The 23,866-nt window shown below is 52.8% G+C and overlaps 1 protein-coding gene across 1 annotated transcript; it reads right to left on the bottom strand.

Annotated features, from left to right (window-relative positions):
* Positions 1–457: 457 nt before the first annotated feature.
* Positions 458–21,969, bottom strand: TNS4 (tensin 4). Its single transcript, XM_047707108.1, has 13 exons — positions 21,818–21,969; positions 18,517–19,048; positions 11,952–12,366; positions 10,328–10,752; positions 8,107–8,193; positions 7,644–7,769; positions 6,292–6,384; positions 6,105–6,182; positions 5,063–5,128; positions 4,060–4,228; positions 2,880–2,948; positions 2,601–2,627; positions 458–2,081 (listed from the first exon to the last, which is right to left on the bottom strand). The coding sequence occupies exons 2-13, from the start codon at positions 18,953–18,955 to the stop codon at positions 1,940–1,942; spliced, it is 2,136 nt and encodes a 711-aa protein (XP_047563064.1). The 5' UTR covers positions 18,956–19,048; positions 21,818–21,969; the 3' UTR covers positions 458–1,939.
* Positions 21,970–23,866: the final 1,897 nt, after the last annotated feature.

Genomic DNA, 23,866 nt, shown 5'->3' with positions numbered 1-23,866 from the left:
GGGCAGGATGAGGAAGCCATTGTCTATTTCTCTAGGGCTGAGCTGGTAGCTTAGGGCTCATTTGGGTTTGGAGACCCTTCCCAACTCCTGCCCATGTTTTTCCTGCCTCTCCTAGGCCCTCAGGGAGCCCAAGTGAGACCTTGGAACCTGACAGGGGGGCCACACAGACTCACCTTCAGCTCTGGGACATGGGCGAGATCTCAACTCGTCTTCCTGGCAGAAAGGCAACCAGGGAGTCACGAGGGAGAAAACCGCGTGTTTGGGCCATGTGGGGGCACAGAATGGTTTGAAGAGATGGTTTACGAAGGGAAGCCAGTGCAGACTGTACTGCTGTGACCAGGGGTGTTGGAAGGAGTGTTCTCTACGACACAGCCACCGCCTGCCAACTCGGGTCCCCTCTCTGTTCAGGTCTCCACCTCTGAGCGGGCTGCCCTGAATGTCTCAGAACCGATTGTTTTGTCAAGACAGACGCTTTATTTTCCACGGGAACTACACAGCCACCCATGGGTAAAAGGGGGGCTCTCTGCCCGCCTCCTGAATATGACCTTAAGAACCTGTCTAGTGCTTTCTACTCTCCAGGGATGGGGCAGTTCCTGAGCACAGGCTGGGTGGGCTTCTCTCAGCCAGTTGCACCAGCCCAGGGCAGCCTCAGTCTGTTTTGGTTTCCTGGGTTGAAATCACAATCCGCCAGACCCAACTATGGCCAAAGATAATGATAACGATGGGTGGCAGGGCCCACAGCTGGGAGGGGGCAGGCACTTGCTCCTTGTAGAACAAAAGCGGGCTTCTTCTCTGAGCCTTCTCTTCCATCCTCACGGTATGGTTTTCTTAGGACCCCAGACCTATTGCACAAATGATTCCAGCTTCTTGGGAATCTTGATGGAAGTGGGGGTGGGGGAAAGACCGCCCAGCTTCTCCAAACTTCTTGAGTTGGCTGCCTGCACGCATTCATGACTCTCTGCTGCCCCCGTGTGGCTGTAAGGACAGTAGATGCCTTCCTGTTGGGCCTGTCTATGTTGTCTAGGTGTGTGTTTTGGAGAGTAGGGGACAATCAGCAGGTCTGGAGCTGAGGCAGAACCAGAGAAAGCTGGTCCTTTTGTCTGCTCCGGAGAGCGGGGGGATCTCCCTGCCCCCTCCTACCTCTTGTGGGTTACATAGACAGCACGAGGGCCATTGTGACGCCTGCTGGGGGACACTTGCTACCCAAAAAATTGAGAGAAAAGATGGGGCTGATACTCATTTGCAGTGGTGGGGGTTAGACATCAAGAACGTGAGGGCAGCTGGGTGGTCTCTGACCTTGGGGACAAGTTCCCCCTTGCTAAGCTGCCCTGAAAACCGTGTCCACATTGTCTTAAATAAGAGTCCAGGGCAGACAGATTCTGCTTTGTCCTGGGAACAGCTGCCCAAGAAGCTATTATGGGATTGGGGAAAGGAACAGATCTGGAGGGAAATAGAGTCCATCTATCCATCCTTCGGTCGATCCTTGCATATCACCTCTCCCAGGTCAGCCTTGTGTGAGGGGCCCATGGGTCCTGACCCAGCACCTGCTGTTCGCCATGATAGAGAGTCACAGGTCTCTAACTCTGTGCTATGTCGGTAGTGTCCCAGCTGATGGAGGCAGGCGTCCTCAGAGGTTGTTTCCATGCAGGGTCCTCAGATGTGGGCATGCTTCTGAATCGCAGGGAGCTTGTTAAGATCTCATCAAAGTCTGAGAAGCATAGCTGGTCCTGTCTATTGGCCTCTTTTTATGGTTGAGGAAACTGAGACAGCTGGGTCTGGATGAAGGTCACTGCTGATGGTCATAGGGTTTCCAGGGTTTCACTTGATACCGTTCTCCTCCAGCCCAATAGATTAGCTCATTAGTGTGGCCACAAGCTCCTGCTCAGGGGTTCCAGCCCTCTTGGGATGTCAGGGAAGGTGTGCGGGCAGCTCCCTTCCTCTACATCCTTTCTGTGTCCTGCAGTAGGGCACCCACGAGGCTGATGACCTGGGAGGCTGGCTGGACTGGGTCGTACTCCGCAAACAGGTGGCACACATTCTCTTGTGACTCTGTCTGGCTCTTGGCCACAAACCCGAAGATCCTGGTGGGAGAACATAGCCTGAGTGAAGTGGTGGGTCTCAGAGAGGCTGGGAGGGGTGAGATCAGTTTGGTGCTCTGCCCTACCCCTTCCCCAGCTCTCTGAGGGTGGGATGGACCTCCTCTGTCAGACTGGGAGATCCCTGAGTTTAAGACCTGGGTTTCTCTCCTTTCAATGAGAGCTCCCTCAGGACAGGACCTATGTATTCCTTATCAGAGTAGAAGCTTCCTGAGGGCAAGGACGTGTTTTGACCATCAGACTGCAGTATCCCCATCAGTTAAGGCTCCCTGAGATTAGAGACTGTGCCTCCTACCTAAGACCAAGGGCTCCCAGGCTCATGTCTCCCCCTTCAGACTGGAGGATCTCTGAGGACCTATGCTACCCCCATCAAACCATGGGCTCTCTTAAGGTCTTAAGAAGGGCCTCCCTCCTTCCCCGAGTTCCTTCTCTTGTTGGGTCCCAGTTTCTGGCCCAGGGAGACCTTTCAGGGTGACTGACAGGGTGACTGACTGAAGGCCTTACCAGGAGGGCTTGCAGTACTTTTGCCACCTGTGGGAAAGGAAGATGGACAGGAATGAGTACTGAGGCTTGTCTGCATTCCACAGGACTCTGGCTGAGGAGCTGGAGACAATGGCCAGCTGTGACCACGCCCCACCGGGTCCCCTCCCTTCATCCTGTTGTTCCTGGCCACTCGAGGTTCACAGGCTTTGTCTGTGACCCCAGTCCCAGAGTCAGCAAGAAACTTCAGTGGGCAGCTGGGCCCTGGATGGCTTTTTGAGCTTGGCCCAGCCTTGAACTTACTTCCGTTGCTCGGGGTCCATGCCACAGAAGCGGAGGGTAGTGAGGGGGTAATGGCGCCGGAAAAACACCCTGGAAGAGAAGGACAGCTGGTGAGAGTTGGTCCCAGTGCCATGTCCTACCTCCATCATCTCCAGCTTTCCCAAAGTTTAGATGCCCCGCTCTCCAAGAAGCCTCCCAATTAGACCCCTTACAGCCTGGTACATACTTTCCTACTACTGGGCCCTGGGGCATATGTTTGCACTTCTCTCTTTTCTTTTCTTTTTTTTTTTTTTTTAAAGATTTTATTTATTTATTTGACAGACAGAGATCACAAGTAGGCAGAGAGACAGGCAGAGAGAAAGAGGGGGAAGCAGGCTCGTTGCTGAGCAGAGAGCCTGATGTGGGGCTCAGTCCCAGGACCCTGAGATCACGACCTGAGCCAAAGACAGAGGCTTTAACCCACTGAGCCACCCAGGTGCCCTTCCTTTTTTTTTTTTTTTTTTAAGTTTTTTTATTCATTTGAGAGAGAGAAAGAGAGAATTCAAGCAGAGGGGTAGAGGGAGAGGGAGAAGCAGACTCCCCGCTGAGCAGGGAGCCTGGCGCAGAGCTGGATCCCAGGACCCCGACATCATGATCCGAGCCCAAAGGCAGACTCTTAATGGACTGACATACCCAGGTGCCCTGAACTTCTGTCTTTTCATGGAGTGACTCTGCCTTGTGTCTTATATATTTAGGTTTTCTGCCCTCTCTCCGCCCTCTGCCCACGGTGTCATTTAACGGCTTGAGGATGGGAATGATGTCTTGCTCATCTATTGTTCCTCTAGCCCAGGACCAGGCGCCTGCTAGACTGGGAAGCCCTGAGCCCTGGGAAGGAGGGATTCCATCCACTGTGTCCCAGTGGGCAGCCAGAGTCTGGCCTTCTGCGGTCGTTCCATCAGGGGATGCCGATTTAACCAGTACCCAACGAATACTGGTAAATTCCATCTCCATCAGTTTCGGGGAAGGGGGACTTTGGTAGCAGGTCATTGGCATGAGGCCCAGAGAGTGCAGAGAACTTGTCTGGAGTCACTCAGCAAGCCACCGACCATATGGAGTCCAGGATCCTGGATCGTACCTTCTTTGTGATCCACAGCCATCTCAGCTATCCCCTCCAGATCCCCCTGCCCTGCCCAGCAGCCCCAGGGCAAGGGAAGTCCCTTACTTCCTCTGGACATCGGTCAGGGTGATGCCTTGATCAGTGACTTTGAAGTGGACCACAGTGGGTGTGGGGAGGACGTCCCTCTCAAAGGTGGTTGAGATGGCCTTCCGCACGGCCAGGGCTCCGCTCAGGGTCTCCACGCTCACAGAGGTCAGGTACAGGGCATGGCAGCCTGTGGGAGGTAAACGCTGTGCTCAGGCCTTGCCAGATCCACCATGCAGGGGCAGGAAGCGTTCCCCCTTGCCCTGGTCCTCCCTCTGCCCAGAGCCAGGTGTCTGGGCTCTTCCTTGTTCAGGAATCAGGGATTCCTCTGAGCCACCAGGCAGGCAGGCAGGAGTTGTGGAGTTGACTGAAATTCAAGGCCAACTCCAGTGGACGTTGCTCTGCATTGCTCTGGCCTCTGGCCCTCTGGGGCTGAGTAAAAGAGGGGCTGTTGCTCTCTGTATAGGGATGTCCAGGCAAATCTTCCTTCTGTCCAGAAGCATGCTTAGCCCTGCCACCACCTCCTCCACCCACCCTGCGGCCCTGGTTCATTGTCAAGAGAAGGTGCAAGACAAGAATGGGGTGGAGGCACTCAGACAAGCGCTGGTCTGTGCCTGGTGTCTGGCTGTGAAGAGGAGCAACCTTTCCCCTATTGAAACCCCCAAGACTTGGACCCGACACTCCACAGAGGATCCCGGACCCAGAGATCTCCTCTAGGGCAGGTCCCTTAGAACCAGAGAGACCCCAGCACGTACATATGTGCCCATGTGTGTCCAGGATGGGGTGTAAACCCACCAACCCCCCCTCTCTTGCCACCTCTGCACTCCTCACCCCCAGGCTTGCAGACTCTCACCTCTAGGTTTATAGGGACGGGGAAGACCGCAGGGCACCTCTTTTAAGGACGAAGAAACAGAGCTGGAGTGGGAACATGTGTGGACCTGTGCATGCACGTGTGTGTGTGGGGGGGCTGGGAGGCACCCTCCGGGGGTGCAGGCAAGCCTGGAGCCTCCCCAACACCGCTCACCTGCAGATTTCTTCAGGCAGGAGGCCTGGCTGTCTGTAGTGTCCGAGGAGACTCCACCTCCCAATTCTGAGCCAAAGCAAAGTAACAGGCCCCAGAGGGGGCGGGGTGGGGGGGGGATGGAGTGAACGAAGGAACATTAATCCCTTTGAACATCTCCCACCTCTGCCCCCAGGAAGCAAGCCATTGAGAAACCTGGTGTGATTACCCTAATTAGACAAACAGGGCCACTTGGGGCTCCCCAGATGCCTGACTTGCAAGCCTTTTGATCCCCCCCGCCCCCACACTCCTCCAGTCCCAGGACTGGGCAGTCACCTGGTCCTCAGACGCCTCTGATCCTTCTTTCAGACCCCACCCCAAACCCACACCTTTCTTTGCGGAATGTAGGGAGGCTTTCCCCATCACTACACCGGGGGATCCCCCTGCTCTATGTCCTCTCCCAGAACCCCTCAGTTGCTTGTCCTGGACACTCAGAGATTATCTACTCTGGCTGCTGGCATGGCGGGGCTGGGGGCTCAGGATGGGACTTCCTGATCTTCGTTTGAGGTCTGATCTGTGTGTCTTTGGGCAAGTTACTCAGCTCCACGAGCCCTCCTTTCCTCATCCATGAAATGGGGATAACACCTATTTGACACAGTTGTGGTGAGGAACATGTGAATGAGGGAGCGCCCAGTAAAGGCTGGATCTGGGAGAAAAAAACCCTGCCCTCTCCAAACCGGCTGCTTTATGCTCCTTTCATCCTCTCGAAGAAGGCTCCTGTTTATCAAATATATACTCTGTGATAAGAGCCTTGCCTGGACCAGCTCTTTTAACCCCCAGCCAATCCTGTAAGTAAGTATGATGATGGCTGTCTTCACTTCATAGAAGAGGAAACAGAGGTTCATAGAGGTCGACATTCTCAAATTCTCAGGCCAGGAAGTGGAGATGCTAGAGGATGCTAGGCAAATCACTTTTAATTGTGACACTAATCCATAAATAAGGTGGGATGTGACCACTAGGAGTCTTTCTAGTGCCCTGGTGTTGCCTCTTGGGGGCCCAGACCCACCTTTCTGTGGGATGGTGAGTTTGCAGGGTAGGGCCAGGGCCATGATGGAATGCTGACACACAAAGGCAGAGAGGCTCCCTGCAAGGAAACAGATAGCCCTGTGTGAGAAGGCATTCCCCAGATCAGTCTCCCAGCTCAGAAGAGCGCCCCCCCCACCCCCAGTGGCCTGCAGGCTGGAGAGGCTCACCAAAGTAGGGTTCCTCGTCTGCTCCTTTGAGATGCACCCCTTTGGCAGAAGACTCGATGAGGAAGTGACGGATGAGGTCGCTGTTGTCCTCACCTGGACAAGGACAGAGGAAAGAGTGCATGAGGATGGGAGTTCCAGAGCCCAGTGTTCAACGAACACTGACCCATTCATTCCCTGACCCGCCTCCTCTAGGTGCACCCAGAGGTTAATTGGTTCGTCACCTGCCTCGGGGTGGGACTGCTAGGTGGGACCCTGTCTTCAAGGCCTCCCACAAAGGAGGTCCCAACATGTTTGCTCTAAGGCTTCTGCATCCAGTAATTCTCCTTTTAGGAGAACTTTCTCTTGGTCTCAAGGGCTACCAGGGATGGTCCCAACAACTACTGGGATGAAATCAATCCATCAGCCTGATTTCTCTCTCCCTCTACCCAGTCCTTCCCAGGGGCTGTTATTCTCCACCAGATGGTCCCTACTGGAACTGGTTGGCCCTGGAGGGAAACAGGACCCCTCTGCTCTTCTCCACCAGCCCATGGCTTCCTCATCTCTGGGCTTGTTGGCAAGGCTTCCTTGAAAACCAGCCCTGCTCCAGATCTCATGTTCTGATTTAACCAGAGCGGCATAGTGTAGAGAGCACAAAATTGGGGTTTTTGTCTTTGCTCTGGAGGGGGTGGGGCGGGCGGTAATTAACTAACTCTTGGAGCCCCGTTTACCTGACCCTTTTGTTACATGGAGCTATACCCTGGGGCTTGGGGAGGGGCTGTAACTTAGGTACCTTGTATTATAATGATCTTTCATTATAGTACATTTCGTTATACCTCTTTCCCCAGCGAGGTATCCCAGGGCAGGAGGGACGCCCCAGAGATGTGTGTTGTGTGTGTGAGACCATGGGAAAACATGTGATAAGCTCTCACAAGTGTGATAAACCAGCACATATGTGATAAGCTATCATGCACATGTAATAAGCCAGGGCATACCCTCGATAAGCTATCACACTTGAGAAACCCTCGCATACATATGACAAGCTGGGACACATACGTTATTACCACATCAGGTTCCCTCACAATAAGGCTGGTCTGGACAGCTGGGTGGGGTGCAGAGGAGAGCATCCTGAAGAGGGGCTGGAAACTCCCTCCTCTTGCTCCCATGAGAGCAGAGCAGGGAATCTGGGGACTCCTGGAGGCAGAGGAAACTCAGGCTTGCCGTGGAAGGAGCTCCTTACAGAGCCTTGGTGCAGGAGGTGGGCCTCCTCCCAGGAGTCCTTGCGGGCTGGCTGCAAGGTAGCGGGGGAGCTAGGACTAGAACCTACCACAGCCCCTTGCCTCTGTGAGGCCTTGAATAAAGAGGCGGGTGCATACCTGACCGGTTCGCGGCAGGAGCAGGGGCCTCCTGGACCTTCAAGGCAAGGCCAAATGAGCCTCGGTAGGAAGAACTGTCCCTCACGACGAAAGCCCCAGGCTCCTCTTTTCTCAGCAGCTCGATTGCTAGAACAATCCTTGAGTCAGAGAGAGTTAGCCACCCACCCCCACCTGCAGGGGACACCCCCTGTCTCCCAGCCCCATAGAATCTTCATAGAGCAGACATTACAGAATCACCTTGCGTTCCCAGGAAGTCCTTCCTGTTGTCTAATCTCCACCCTTCCTGCTGCAGCCCCTATTTCCTCAGGACATGGGGTTTGCACGATATCCCCCTTCCCTGGACCTACCATTTGCCATTCCCTCCCCTACCGTGACCCAGGGCCCCATCTGCCTGATATAAGGTACAAGACCCAGACTTGACTCCTGGATCACTCATCCCTTGAAACACAGCACTTCCTTTTACCTTGTTCCCGGGTGATGCTTGGCTTAAACCAGTATTTAGACGTGTCCATCACAAACTTCATGGTGGGCTGCATGTCCCTGGTGGGACCTGGAGATAGAGAGGGGAGAACACTTTAGGCTGGACAGAGGGGAGCTGAGACACCCTTCACCCACCTCTGCCCAGTGGTCCCATTCAACCCATCCTACCCTATCCCAACCCCATTGTATCTCCATCTGCCTACAAGAGGCAAAATCCAACAGAAGAATTCAGGGCTTGGCACATCTAGGACCTAGGAGTCTCCGCTTGTATCCTTGGTAATGAATCACAAACAGATAAAATCTCAGTTTAATGAGAAACAGTTTCTCAAATCTTGTGTTGTCTGGTGAGGATGGAAAGAAGAGACAAGGGATTCTGAGAGGCATCGTGTTTGGTTTTAACCTCTCTTCCCCCTTAAGAATCCTACAAGGGTCTTTGGGGGCATGTTAAGTTTGGAGAAGAAAATGAAAGAAAAGTTTGAGGAAAGAAAGGCTGCAGATTTGGTTGGATGAGCCTGAGCGGAAGTCAGGAGACAGGATTCCTGACTCTATTTGGGACAACAGTCTTGCTTCTAAAGCCCAGAGGGGACTGAGTGTACTAAGCAGTCTCTGAGGGTTTTTGACGTTCCAATAGCCTAGGCAATTAGGGTGGATTTTGTTTTGAGAACAGTTTGTGGAATTTGATAAGACCCCAGGGTATAATTAGTGATATCCCAGGGCATCACCAAACCAGGATGGGAACATCACCGGACTTAGTAAATGTGCTCTCTGCCATGACACAATGGCCATCTCCCCAGGTCCCTAAGGCAGAGAACAGTGGTTCTCAATTTTGGCACCTTGAAAAGATGTGTTGTGGCCAGCTGAGAGTAACTCATTATTAAAAAAAAAAAAAGTACTAAAATGCAAATGATTTGTCCTGGGAAAACAATCAGAGCAGATTCAAAGGCACACCTGTCGTGCCATTTTTGCTTACATTGACATGGCTTCCTGCATGGCAGTGCGGGCCAGACTGAACCTCACACCCCTAGGAGTCACCCTGATGCTTGTGGCTGAGCGACGGGGGAGAGGGGGGACAGTGTCCCTGGGGCTCTGCCGGGGCGGGGGGGCTCTACTCTGGAGACGTGTACCCTGCGGGTGCTAAGCCTGAGCCTCTGTGTTTACGGCTTTGGGTTCTGGCTGGTTTTGTTCTTTTTGGACGCCTGTAGTCACAGACTACGGGAAGGAGGGTGTTTTCTGCTTTGTGGTTTTTAGCTGTCTGAATTGGAATGCATTGTCTCCGTCTGCTCTCTGTATACTCGTCATCCATGAACGTCAGAGGTAGGACTGACTCTCCTTCTCTTTCTCCCTCTCTTGGATTAGTCATCAAGCCTGCTGTTTTCATATCCTGAGGGTCTCCTGGCTCTGTCTTCTCCCCTCCGCCCTGCCCTGCCCTGGTACAGGCCCCCGTTACAGCTTGTCTGGACCACTTCATGATGAAAATCAAAACAAAGCTGCTCTCCCTGTCCAAGCCGGGCCCTGCAAGTCAACTGCCAGCTGCTGGGGTGATCTATTAAATGTATACCTCTGACCCCATCACTTTCCTGTTTGAGACTCCCGCTAGACCCGTCCTCACCCCCTACCCCGCAGTCTAACAGGGAAAATCCATCCTTTAGCTTGGTGTTCAAGACCTTTCCCAATCTCGCTCCAGATTTCTCAACCAGTTCATCCCACACCCAACACTCCAGTCATTCCTTGAACATGCTTGTTCTTCTACACCTCCATGACCATGGACTTGTTCCCTCTGCTCGGAAGGCCCCTCCTGTCCTGCTCTGGCTCTAGACATTTGATCCTCTTTTCCAGATCCAACTCAGATGTCACTTCCTCCAAGGAGTAAAAAACTCCAAGGAGTTGTTTAGAATAAAAAGATCACCCCTTCTCTGTCTGTCAAATAAATAAATAAAATCTTAAAAAAAAAAAAGATCACCCCTTCCTTTGTGGCCCCATAAGACTTAGGACATCTCTACTTCTGTGTTTGTTCTACTCTATAGTGATCTTTGGTTTTTGTCTCTTTTGAAGCTGTGTCCGTCTCTGTCTCTACTCTTTGGCAAACTGCCTGGCACACAGTAGGTATTTAGCACATGGACCTGCTGTTGCAGAAACCCACTGATGCTTTGTCTATGCCCCCAAGCCAAACCTCACAATGGCTGAAGGACTGGTTTACAACATACCCTCCGAGGGTGTGGTGAGAGGGGCATCTGGCAGGGTCTGGCTGTGGCTCCTGGTGGCTGGACAAGAGTTGCTGGAAGAAGTGGCCCCAGGTCGGACAAAGTCCTGGTGTCCTGGGATCTGCTGGGTTGGGGGAGACCCCGGTTCTGGACAGCCATTGATTAGCACGATGGGTATGTCCACCATGGAGTTGGTGATGGATGGTGGACAGCTGCTGGCATGCTCCTTGGCCGCTGGCGGGGAATGAGTTGTTCTGGGTTGGCCCATGTTTGAGGTGGGATTGCCGGGGACCTGAGAGTCGCTGGCTCTTGTGCACAGGGACACTTGGCCCAGGCTGTGGAGGCTGGAGGAAGAGCTGGCTGGGCTTTCCAAGGATCTAGAAGATGACTGATGGCTGGAAATGCTGGAGTGGATGAGGGACTGGCTGCTGCAAGGAGGACACCAGACAGGCAGGGTATTAGGGTGTCAGTGGACATGCAGGAGCCAGAGGCAGGCTCCAAAATCTATTGATCTGGGTGCCCACAGCTCTGGTTAAATTGAGTATTGCATACTCCATCCCCCACAGCCCAGAGCAAAGTACATGCCCACCTCATCCCGAAGGGATGTTGAAGGATACAGAAATGTCCCTGTACTGCAGAGTCTTTGGTCATTTAAAGTAGCTAATGAGTTGATCCCTTGCAGGTCATGTGGGCTTAGGCTGGACTGGATATCCTCCGTCTTCCCAGCCGGGCAGGTCTGACTGAGCTATCACACAAGTACCCGAAATTCGCAAGAGCGAGCCCTGCATGCTGGCTGGACCACGTCCATGGCGGATGCAGAGGGAACTCCCCAGCTGGAGGAAGAGGAGGAGGCCAGCTCTGCATTCAGCTAGACTTTTCTCTGAGCTTGGAGGCCCATGCCAACGGCCATGGCTGTGGAATCCTGGCCTCCTTGCCAAGGACTGCCTTGGCACATCGGCTTTGGAGTCGGTATGGGGGACAGAGGTCCTGTGGTGTGGTCCTCATGTGCAGGTTGGGTGTGTGTGTGTGCAGCTCTACTGTGAGGTCAGCAAACTGGGCAGTTTCCCCTCCCTCCTGCTAGGTTTTGCTAGCAACAAATAATGCCCAGGCAAGCTTGCCTCCCTCCTGCTAGGGAAGAAGGAAGGAGGCTTTTCTTTCCTTAATGGTTTACCCTAGACCTCCAAATTTTATTTACATCCCTGTGTTTTGACGTTTTAAAAAAAGCCCTTCTTTTTCTGCCTACCTTTCTGCCTACTTGTGATCTTTCTCTGTCAAATAAATAAATAAAATCTTAAAAAAAAAAAAAGGAGAGAAAAAAAATCCCTTCTTTGAGATTGGTTGTGTGAGTGCTGGAAAGGATACAGGTGAGCCTCATGAATGTAACCGTTCTCCTCCCAAGAGGTCAGCATAAATAAAAAATTTTGTGTTTTGAGTTATAGTCTAAGTGCTTGAGGAAAGCTTGAGGTCCAAATGGCTGTGATGGCATAAAAGAGAATATTCACTCTTTTGTTTTTGGTGTGCACCCTGATTTTGCTCAGCTAGAACGGGGTGCCTGTCTGATTTTAGGATGTGTGTGAGTGTGTGTGTTGCAGAGACAATATCAGAAGCTATAGTGGGAGCGACCTACCTTCCGAACACATAGCTGCCATCGGACACTGGGCTGGCTGACAGCACGGAGACCCGGCTGCCTCGCTGTGGGGCCAGACCCTTCTCCAAGCCTGGAGAAGCCGCCAGTGGGGATCCCAAGCCGTGAGAGCCCGAGGCCTTGCTCCTCATGCAGGGGATGGAGATGCTGGGAGAGGGTGGAGGATGGGAAGAGGGAGCCCCTGAAGGAGGAGGGGTGCGTTGGTGCCCCCTGCCCTGGCTCCCAGAGAAGATGAGGCTCTCACTGCTGCTTCGAGTCTCTCGAGGGATGTCTCTGGAAAGGAGGAGGCCACCACTGCGTGGGGAGCCAAAGGGCGGGGTGGCAGATGGGCTGGAGCAGCACTGGGGGCCATCGGGACCCCTTGATCTGGTAGAGCTCACCTCGATGTACTTTATGTCTGGGGAGAGAACAGAGCACTGGTGAAACCTAGGAGCCTGGACTCCTAGACAAGAATTCTGGAAGAGTCTTCCAGAACCTCTGGTCTCCCCTCCTTTAGGCAGATGAGGAAACCAAGAGAGGACAAGTTTGCTGGGTTAGGATTAGCACCCGGCTCCCCCTTCTAGGCACAGTTCCAAAGTCACCCTCCTTGTGATTCCTCCTTCTGGTGGGGGATGCAGTGGAATGAACACAGGCTTGGGGGTCTGATAGATCTGGGTTTCAGATCTGGTTCTGCCACTTAATATTAGAGCACTTGGCCAAACGACTTCACCAACCAGAGCCTCGGCTTTCACACTCGTGAATGGGGCTGACTATATCCAGTCTCTTGGTAAGTAAGGATGAAATGAGATGAATGCAGGTGGCATAGCACTGTTCTTGGCACACGGCAAATACTTTAAAAATAGCAAATCCTTTCCTGTGTGAATGTCCCCCTCCCCAGGTTGAAAGGACTGCTTATAGAGGGTGCCAGTCACATCTTCTGATGGCTCCATTGTTCAGGGTTGGTGAAGGCTGTTTCTACATCTGTGCCTACAGTCAAGGCACAGAGGGGTTTTCATGCTTGTTTGCACACTAGAATCACCCGATGAGCTTTTCAAAGTCCTGATACTCAGGCTACCCTCTGTGGCAAATAGATGAGAATCTCCAGTGTGGACCCAGACATCAGGCTGGTTTAGTTCCCCAGCCGATTCCACTGGGCACCAAGCCACAGCTCGGTGGCCCCCTGCCCAGCAGCGCCATGTCACCTGGGGGCTGGTCAGATGTGCAGAATCTGTTTCCACCCCAGACCCGCTGAAGCAGAATCTGCATTTTAGCTAGACTCCCTGGCATCTAAGAGCACTTTAGAGTCTGAGAACTCTGCTTTAGAGCAGGGGCTCCCAGAGGCCAGGGTTTGCTACACTATCCAGCTGTGGACCTCCCAGGTCATGCTTTTAACTGGTATGTAGTTGATGGTTATCAAACACGGCCCAGGGTGGTGACTCACTCCAATGCTGCTTCTATTCCCCAGTGTGGGCACCCAGGGCTCTTGTTCTGAGAACTTGCTCTTCCCTGGAGTGGAGTGCCCTGTGGTTTTCCCCATGGTGAGTGTGGACACCCCGCCTCCTGACCTGGGGGAGGGGAACTGTCCTTGGTGCTGTTCCAGCAAAAGTGGAAGGAGATGGGGGCTACCTAGCTTCCCTCCTAGAGGCCTGTCGAGTCCTGTCTCTGGCTTCCCAGGATGGAAACTGGGGCAAAGTCAGCAGGAAACTGCACCTTCAGCCCCTGTCTGCCAGCCTCCCATCCCCCTTGGGCTTTGGCCATGAACCAACTCCCTCCTACTCTGTGGAATCCCTGCCTGCCCCAGCCCGCTCCTGGGTAGGACCTCAGAGCCTGCTGGCGGTTACTGCTTCTGTCTGAGCCTGCTTAGGCTGGGGTGGGGGTGGAGGATTACATCAGATGAGGGGGGGCTGGCAGGCTGACCCAGGCATGCTGTTCCAAGGGGTGTAGGAACAGGCCTGGCTTTGCCATCAGACAAACCTGGGTGTGAGTTCTCGTTTTGCACTTTCCCGCCAAGAGGCATCAGGTAACTTTCCTAGACACTGTGAGCCTCAGTTTTCTTATCTGCAAAGTGGGGATCGAAAACTAACCTCCTGAGGTTGTGGTAAGGATAAAAGACACTGATGAATGGTGCCTGGATCCTGGCCCATGGTGCGCTTTGGAGAACTCCTCCTGCCTGCTTGCTTTTTGAGGCCAGTATTGGCCAGAGGCTGACACTGTCCAGCTAAGGGGGGGAGTCCCTCTGCCAAGGGTAAGAAAAGACTATATGGCACAATGTGTTGTGGGTTCTGAAAGAGTAGAGGTCTTGGAATGGGGTGGATTCTTCTGGAAGGTTGGCAAGCCCAACTTCTATTTTTATAGGACTTCATCGTGTTTTTACCCACAATCCTCTTGGCCCTTATGCCCAATGCCAACATTCCTCAGGAGGAAACTGAGGCTCAGAGAAATGTGGCAATGGGGCTGGCATTTACTGCAGAATTTTTAAGGCTGGTATTTACTGAGTGCTGTGTGCCAGCACTGTTGCAAACACGTTACCTGTACTAGCTCATTTAACCCCCACAACAACTCTATTGAACTAGAAAATAATATGAATTCCATATAATAGATGAGAAATCAAGGCTCAGAAAGGTTAAGGGAGTTATCCGATGCCACACAGCCAGAGTGGAGGAATCTGACTCCTGCTCCTGTGCTGTGTTTGGAGGGCCTCTTCCAGGACAAGGGACTCCTCAGGATACTTTCCCAAGGCCTTGTGCTCTGAAAAGGTGCTTGGCTGCTTTGGGGGAGGGTATCTCCACCTGGTGAAGCTCTGGGCTTCCTACTTACCAGGTCATCCCAACACTGACCAAAGGCGTTGCTCGGGGGACTGAACAAGGAGAGCAGGGTGGGAAGGGAGGAAGGAAGGAGTCCTGGAGCTGTGAGTCACCTCTCCCTGCTGCCCCGAGGTGCATGTGGCTAGGGGAGGTGGAGGCCCCCCCACACCCTCACCTGGGTCCAGCCGCTGTTTACAAGCCCGTGGGGCAAGTCCCAGCAGTGCTGGGTGGATGTAGGCGCCAGTGCCAGGCTGGGCTGGTGGAAGGGGCATGTGGGTGGGGGGCAGAGAGACAGTTATTAAACACCCTTCCCTTGGAATTGGCAAACAGCCTTGCCTGGCAGAAATTGCTGGAAAATGAAATGTGGGTGCTTGTTCCAAAGATGGGGAGGGGAGGGAGTGGCGGAGATGGATATGGTGTTTGCTTGGAATAGCCATGCTCCGTGTGGGTTGGGAGCCCCCCAGGGTCAGTCTGAAGGAAGGTAAGCAAGAGGCAGGGGCAGGGAAGCTGGGGGAGGTTTGTGAGCACTGGGGGAGGGGGAGCCCCAGAAGAGGAGCCTGAAGGCTGCCTTCAAACAGATCTATTCTTCGAAGCTCCGGAGGACAGGAAGCTGGCGAGAGAGAAAGGTAAGAACACAGACTTTGGAGGCCAAAATCCAAGGCTTTGGGGCCTGACCTACGACCCATTGGCTGTGTAACCCTGGGTCATTACTTCTTCTTCCTGAGCCTCACTTTGTCCTCTGTAAAATGAGGCTACTGCTGTTTCCTTCCCAGGCAGAGGCTGAGATCACGCACTACACAATCTATCTATATATATTTAGGGGAGGGAGAAACATAGGATCGCCAATGCTTAATTTTTAATTTTGCCAAGTGAGGACAAAGAGAAACAGTGAACATCTGCTAGCACCACAATTATAGAACACCTTCCCTTTGACACCCCAAGAGAAGGAAGGATGAGAGGCGAAGGGAGGGCGTCCCACACATTTGGATATGTTTGGCCCAGTGAGAGCTCATCACGATGCCCAGAACGAGTTACGCTGCCATGGGCTGGCAAGCGCTCTGTCACCGGTTGTGGTGGTCTGAGGGGAGGGTTTTGGCAGGTTGAGATGCATGGGACAGGTGCCACCCATCACAGTGACACACTATTAGGTATCACAAGGAACGCAGAGAGGGACTTTCTAACGGGGAGCTGACTGTGCCGCCTGTCTCAGGGTGTAGTGAATTTCCAGGTGTCACCGTCATTCAGGCAGAGGTTAGAGGAGAGGATTTTCTTATTGCATCAGAAGATGCTAGGGCAGAACTAGGGGGCTTCATCAAAGCTCTCTGACCACTCTTGGCTGCTCGCTCACCCCCCGAACCCCTCTGCCACCCAGAGTCAGGTGGACACCTCCTCGCCTTGGCAGGTTGTGTCCAGAGCATCTGAGAACACAGACTACTGACCACTGGCCCCTTGGAGGAAAGGGATGTTGCTCACATCTCCACCCCGTACATGTGGATGCTCCACAGAGGCTGGTCTTGCCCCTGCAGGCCCTGAGTGTGTGGAACCCCTACATTGGGGCATGAACATTAAAGCCCTGAGGTTGCTCCTGCCAGTGATAATTAGACCCAAGCCACCTTCCCTGCAGAGACATGCCTGTGACTGGCCTCAAGAGGCAGGAAGATCTTGGGGGGTAGAGGTGGTTCTTTCAACAGCCCTGGCAGGCAATGCTCAGTGGGAGAGGCAGAAGGCAGGCTGGAGACTGGGAACTGGGGCACCAAAGGATCTGGGTGCTGGGCTTACCTCCACCCCAGTCCCTGAGCTTCCCCTGGGGCGGGTCCTAAATGCCACCCCAGTGTTTAATGAAAACAGCTACCATTTATAATGACTAACAGCATGTCAGGATTTCTGATAAACAGCCAAGTGTTATTTCTTTTAAACCCTGCAACCCTCATGGAGGTAAGAACTCATCTCTGTATTACAGATGAAGAATATGAAACAGAGGAGCGAGGTCACTAGCTTGTATGAGGTTTGCCCACCTCAGGGGCGCTTGGGTGGCTCAGTGTGTTAAAGCCTCAGTCTTCGGCTCAGGTCATGATCCCAGGGTTCTGGGATTAAGCCCCGCATGGAGCTCTCTGCTCAGCAGGAAGCCTGCTTCCTCCTCTCTCTCTCTGCCTGCCTCTTTGCCTGCTTGTGATCTCTGTCAAATAAATAAATAAAATCTTCACACACACAAAAAAAAAAGGTTTGCCCACCTCCAGTAGATTAGGCTAGACTGACTCCTTACTGAAGTCTGTCAGCCTCAGTATTTTTCGTCTCTAAAATGGTGATGAAATATTTCATGGGGATAGATTGGGAGGATTAAATGTTCTCCTGTAGGGTGCTTAGCAGAGTCTGGATATTATAAGATCTCAATAAGTGGAAATTCTCATGGACCCTATCACTGATTCTCATTGTACCCCTTAATCCGTGCTGATCCTTTAAAATCCCGGAGACCTCAGTCTTCTAGCCTGTCTAATGGGACTGCTGCTCCTTGACCCTCATCCTCAGAATATACCTGAAACCCTTTGTTTGGGAAACTGACACCAGGTGTAGAGATTTCTAGACTCCCTTGTATGCAGTGGTGTATTGAAGCCGACTTGTACCAGCTCGCAAGAGCAGACTGTTAAATTTTTAGGATTTTGTCCAGCTGATTTCTAAACTCAGATGTTATTAAAAATTAAATTACATAAGCCTACAATGAAATAACTTACAATAAAAACAAAAGTAATAAATACAATTCATCATATACCAGTTATTTAACTAGATGCTGCTATTATCTGGATTCTTTTTTTTTAAAGTTTTATTTCTTTTGGGGGGCACTGGCTAGCTCAGTTGGTTGAGCGTCTGACTCTTGGTTTCCGCTCAAGTCATGATCTCAGGGTCGTGAGACTGAGCCATGCTGAGCATGGAGTTTGCTTGAGATCCTCTCCCTCTGCCCCTCCCCTTCCTTGTATCCTCATGTGCTCACACTCTCCCTCAAATAAATAAATACATAAATACATAAATAAATAAAATCTTTAAAAAAATAAGATTTTATTTATTTAAGTATTCTCTACCCTCAGCATGGGGCTCGAACTCATGATCCTGAGGTTGCGAGTCACACTCTCTTCCGACCGAGCCAGTCAGGTGCTCCAGTATGATCTATACTCCAGAGGTTATTTGGTAGAAATACCGTATATACCGTAATGGCCGTCTACAGGTTATCTCTTTCCAGTGCTACGTTTGGTGACATCATGCTGGTAGCCTGAGACTGGCCATAGTGAGAGAGTCTATCCCATGAAATTTGGTAGATGTTTCCAGCTGGAGCCTTTAGCACCCCAGCATGGAGCTCGTTGTTAAACCTTTACCAGCACACCACTGCTTACCCACAGCAGGGTTCCGCCCTAAACAGACTGAATTCTGTGTCTTTCCAACCCTACTGCTTCCAGCTCTCCAGAGAGATAACCCCTAAAAAGGGACAGAGGCCCAGAGAGCAATCCCATGAAAGTTTCAGGGGACCCAGGTTAGGACTTAAAGAGATCTACTATGGAACAGTGAGGTTCAGGGACTCCACATTTCTTGAGCTCTTATTTACATGTATGGCATTGTATGACATTCATTCATATATATATATATATATATATATATATATATATATATATACACACACACATTAGCTTATTTAAAGTTCCTGAAAGATCCCATAAAACAGGTATTCATCACTTTTCCCAAGCACCCCCTCCTGGCACTGTGTCCCAGATCCTTACCCAAGGCTTCAGCGTCGTCTTTCTTTTTCCTTGAGGTAGTGCTCTGGGTCGGCTCAGTCCAGGGGCTACCAGTTCCTGGGGGGAGCAGCTGGAAGGTGGGGTCCAGTTCCAGAATCATCTGGTTGAGGCTCTCCAGTGAGAAGTCAATGTAGGAGTTGAGGTCCTCCAGGGTCCCCGAGGTCTGCTCAGCGGGGGACTGTAGGAGGCGGCTGGTTTTGGCTCCAGTCTCTGGGCCCTGCTGGAGCCTGCTGGGGGGCCCCTTGAAAGGCGTAGGGGCCATCAGGCCCTGGGCTCCCCAGCCTTCTGTGGTGTAGTAAGGACATTGGGGTGGCAGGCCAGGGCTGGGTGCTGGGTGCAGGGTCCTCCTGGGTTCTTCACAGGGAGTCAAGCCAACTGCATGGCCTCCTGCCAGCAGGGGGCTGGACATCACTTGTGACATGGTGGGGGTAATGGCTGTCTGTTTGCCTCTAGCTTCAAACCAGCCTCACTTACACCCCAGATATGTCACTTGCCAACCAGGAGCTTCCAGAATCTGAAAGAGGTCAGGGTTGGGAACTGAGTAACTTTGGTAGTTGAAGTTCCTCCCACTCCTCCCCCCAAGCAAAGGCATGTTTATTCATTCATTAAAAACATGGGTACTGGAGCCAGATTGCCTGGGTTTGCATTCTGGCTCTACCACTTACTAGCTGTGCCATGCTGGACAAGTTAATTAACTTCTCTGTGCCTCAATTTTCCTTAACTATAAAATGTGTTGAGATTTGTAACATGCTTAGGATGGTGCAGGGCACGTAATAAGCACTATGCAGGTGACTGTCAAATAAAATCACTTCAACAGAGGTTACCGAATATCTGCTCTGTTACAGCCTTCTTTATTAAATAAATACCAGCTAATATTTATTGAGCGATTACTATGCACCTATATTACACATAAAGTCTTTTAAACTCCTCCTAACAACCCTCTGAGGTAGATACTATTATTTTGCATTTTATGATATGTGAATGGAGAGACAGAGAGGTTAGTGACTTGCCCAAGCATCATGCTGTGTCATACAAGTGTCAGAGCAGGCCTGGACCTCAGGCTGCCTGATGTCAGGAACCCTGCATTTAATAGCTACTACTGTGTGTGGGCCAGTTAGTGAAACAGACAAGTAAGCAGGTGAGCAATTATAAACAGTGTTACCATGGAGGGGCAAAACAGAGGAGACTCTGTAGCACTGGTGCAGAGGTCAGGGAGGACTTCCTGGAGGAAGGGACCTGGATTCCTAACTCCATATACCTCATGGGGTTCAAATGCGGAGGGATATCTAAGGTCCAGAGAGGGCGTATGATTTGCCTGAGGTTGCATTTTAAGTTAATGGGAAAAGCCAGGCTCCCTTGTCCCCCATGGTTCCTGTAGGCTCTGTTGCCAGACCTCTCCTCGGCTGAGACCTGGAGCGGGCGGTACGTCCCAGACACCGGCCTGTCTATAAATGGCAGTGGAAGGGACTAGGCCTCCGAGCAACTTCCTGGGGGCAGCTGAGGACACGGAGCTGTGGCTCTTTCCACACATCCTCCAAGGGGTCTGGGTTTCTTGGGGCAGGATCTCGGTGCATCCTGTAGGGTTTTTGGCTGGGCCCGGCAGAGGAGGTTACTGACTTGGAGAGCACACTGGGGGCCTGGGTCATCACTCAGGACCAGAATCTAGGATGCCTCCTTACTGACTGGAAACTGCTATTGTGCTACTCTTTCCTCTACAGGCCTCAGTTGTCCCATCTGTATGATGGGGATATAATAATAACAACTTTAAGTTTACTTGTTACATTTTCTCAGTGGTTCTGTGCGGAGGGTACTTTTACTGTGGTGCTGGAGAGGTTCAGGGATTTGCTTAAGGTCACAGAACCTGCAGAATCCACTGGTGGAACGCGGGTTTGAACCCAGTGGCTTTGAACCTGGGCTCGTAGCTCCACAGTCCCAAACTCTTTTTTTTTTTCTTAAAGATTTTATTTATTTATTTGACAGAGAGAGAGAGAGAGCACAAGCAGACAGAGTAGCAGGCAGAGAGGGAGTGGGAAGCAGGCTCCCCACCGAGCAGAAAGCCCGATGCGGGGCTCGATCCCAGGACCCTGAGACCATGACCTGAGCCGAAGGCAGAGGCTTAATCCACTGAGCCACCCAGGCGCCCCCACAGTCCCAAACTCTTAACCCTATATCGCTACTTCATAGATTTAAGACCCTTTTCATGTCTGCCCCTTCTGGGGTTCTGGAACCCAGACAGGGTTCCAGACAAACCTGGACAGGCCTGGGATTGAGCAAAAGGCAGGCACTCAGGCTCTTGTTCAAGCTCTTCTCCCTTTGAATACTCCCTGAATCACGCCACCAGTGGTGTGGGGCTGAGTCTGCGTCTCATTCCTTTTTTCTGGGCACCCTCACCAGCCCACTTCTCTAGCTCTTTCTTTCCTGCTCTAAGGAGGAGGGGAGTGTCCCTGGGGCTCCAGACTTTGCGGGCGGGGAGGGGGGCGGCATGTGTGTATGCGTGTGTACTTGCCTGTGTACATGGGAGGGCTCCAGCCAGCTCTGCCCTATTCATAGGCCTCTCCCATATATTCCCCCTTCAGATCGACTCAAATATCTTTCTTTGTTCCCAAGGGCTCCGGAGGGAGAGATCCTGAAACCTTGGCAAACTCCCATTGCCACTTCACTGACTTACTCTCTCCCTCCTATCTTAAGCCCAGGTCACGGAAGGGAGAGGGGACAGAAGGTGAAGCCTGAGCCTCCTCAAAAGCATTTTGCCTCAGTAGCCCGCTCCACTGCCTCCCTCCCCCCATCCTTGACAAGTGCCTTCAGATTGTTTCATCCCTTCACCCAGATCCAGTGAAACAGAACCTGGCCACAGCCCCCACCCCTGGATTCCTGGCAGCCTGGGAAGGGCCCAGCACCGGTGAAGGGGGGCCAGGGGGGAGCACTCAGGGCCAGGTTCTGGGCTCTGTGCTGGGAGGCAGGAGGCCTAGGTTCTGTGTCCATTCCCTTCCCAAGTCTCTGTGACCTCGGGCAAGCCTCTTCCAAACCCCTCTCCCTGCCCCCCCCAGACCTTGGTTCTCTCATCTGTGCCCTGAGGGGCATAGATTTCATTCTCTTAAAACGCTGACCTCCAGGGTCTGTGGTCCTGAGACCACCTCTCTCATCTCTAGCCTCCTCCCTTTTCTCTCTGCTTTGACTTCTAGCCCCCAGGGACAGGTGGAGAAGCTGAGGACAAAGGGTTAAATGAGTCAGGTTGGCTTCGGTGCTGAATCTCCCTCTCTTTTTGGAGAATAAAGGCACGTACCTGGAGTCCGGGCAGGCAGATTGCTGTGTTCACTCCTGGCTCCTGGGACCAAGGCTGCTCAAAGTCCAGGTGTGGAGTAAGGGGAGGTGTGGTTCACCTCCAGACCTGCCTTAAGAGCGGACGGCTCTCCTCCCTCCCTCTTCCCCTCCAGCCCTACACGTGGCTGATAGCCTGCAGGCCGGCCCCGCCTGTGTCTGATGAGCTCAGGTGGGGCTGGCACGGGCACCAGCCCTGGCAGTTGCTGGGGCTGTGTGCATGCGTGCGTGTGTGTGCGTGTGTGTGTGTACGTGATTCCCAAGCTTCTTGTTTGCCTGTCCCGCTCACCCCTCCTAACTCCCTTGTGTTGTGACGGGAAGAGGGGTCCATGGACTGCATGGTCAGCGGAGTCCTGCTTGCTAGAGACAAGCTCTGTCACGGGGACAGGGCCTTGTTAGGACTAAGGGGCGATGTGGGCATTCCGCCCACCATGTGCCAGCCAGGGAAAGCACCACGGGGTGCAGAACGAGCGGACAGTGAAGGCGCTGGCTTAGGAAAGCAGGATGCCAGTGGGCAGGAGCCCCTTCCCCCACCCCCTCCTGTGCTGTCCAGGGTGGGTTGCCCTGCGGCAGGCGTAGGGTAGGGGCCCACTGGAACTAAGACTGGGCATAGATCTTACATTTTCTTTTTTTTTTTTTTTTTTCTTCTTCGCCTGGGAATGGGGCTTCTGACTTAAGGGAAGGAGGCTCTGAGTGTCCGGAGGACTTTGAGAAGGGGAGTGTAGCTTTGCTTCACTTCATTAATTCACTCATAGCTAGTCTTTTGCACGGTCTGGTCTGTGCCCCAGGGCAGAAGCTCCCTGTGAGGGTGATGGCAGAGAGACCAGAAGTCTAAGCATCCCTTCTCCCTGGCCCCAACTCCCTCTTTGTTCCGGACCGGGGTCCCAGAGTGTTGCGAGGGGGCATCCCGTCATGGTGGGGGAAGGCCCCGGTGCTAGAGCTGAGCCAGGTCTGGGTAGGTTGGTCTGCAGTGAGGGAGCCAGCCAAGTCTCTAGCCCAGGGACTCACGATGATCCCAGCAGTGGCTGGTCTCGTGGATAGGCATGTGGGCTGCTCAGTGCCCCCATTATGCTCAAGGGAAAGGCTTTTGGCCTTCAAGTTTTCTTTTTTTAAGATTTTTAAAATTTATTTAAGAGAGAGACAGAGTGCATGAGCCTGTGAGCGGGGTGGGGAGGGAGGGGTTGCAGAAGAGGAGGGACAGGAAGAGGGAGACAATCCCAAGCCAACCCCACGCTGAGCCGAACCCCATCATGGTGGGATCTTACTACAACCCTGAGATCCTGACCTGAGCCGAACCCAAGAGTCAGATGCTTAGCTGACTGAGCCACCCAGGCACCCCAGCCTTAAAGTTTTTGATACCCCGTGGCTTCGTGGAGGCCTGATGAACCAGGGTCATGGGAGGCCAGGGAGCCCAGCCGGCAAAGTTATAAAAAGGTGTCCCTCCTGATGGCCGCATTGAAAGTCATCTCTGGACATCTGTGCGCCCGGCGGGCACGTGACTTGGTGAGCAGTTGTGTCTTTGGACAAAGAAAGTGGGGAGGATGCAGGCTGCAAGTGACAAGCCAGGGTGCATGGCAAACAGCGGCTTCGGCGGCGCTGCAGCTCTGGATGGGGGGCAGGGATGGGGAGTGCGTGGGAGAGGGGGGTTGGCGGAGAGGAGAGGACCTGTGGAAAGGGCAGGTCACGGGGAGCTGATCGTGCTGGGCCAGGACTGTAGGGTTCTCCGTTAACCCTGGGGGCTGGCACAAAGGGTAGTCTTTGTGGCAGTAATTCAGGGCCGAGAGGCCCCCCCAGCCTTATGACCCTGTGCCTGAGGTCATAGTCTTTCTTGGAAGGTGTGGCTTTTTTGTTTACATTTGGTGGCCACTTCCTACACCTTCAGTCAGTCCTAGGAGCACCAATTCCAGTCTCAGCTGCCATCCCCATGCCACCTTGCCTCTCTCCCAACCTCTCTCTGCTCCTCTCCTTCCCCCTGACATGATCAGTGTCCCCAGGGGGCGGGACAGAAATGCAG

Source organism: Lutra lutra, chromosome 16 (assembly GCF_902655055.1).
Source record: "Lutra lutra chromosome 16, mLutLut1.2, whole genome shotgun sequence".
Lineage (NCBI taxonomy): Eukaryota > Metazoa > Chordata > Mammalia > Carnivora > Mustelidae > Lutra > Lutra lutra.
Note: the sequence above shows the minus strand (reverse complement) of the source record. Positions and strands in the feature narration are given on the sequence as shown.

Coding starts and splice junctions, on each gene's coding strand:
- TNS4 (XM_047707108.1), bottom strand. CDS start 18,955: ATGTCACAAGTGATGTCCAGCCCCCTGCTGGCAGGAGGCCATGCAGTT. Junction 10,753..11,951: donor GGCAGCTATGTGTTCGGAAG/GTAGGTCGCTCC, acceptor TCCTCCTTGCAG/CAGCCAGTCCCTCATCCACT. Junction 2,628..2,879: donor ATGGACCCCGAGCAACGGAA/GTAAGTTCAAGG, acceptor CCTTTCCCACAG/GTGGCAAAAGTACTGCAAGC.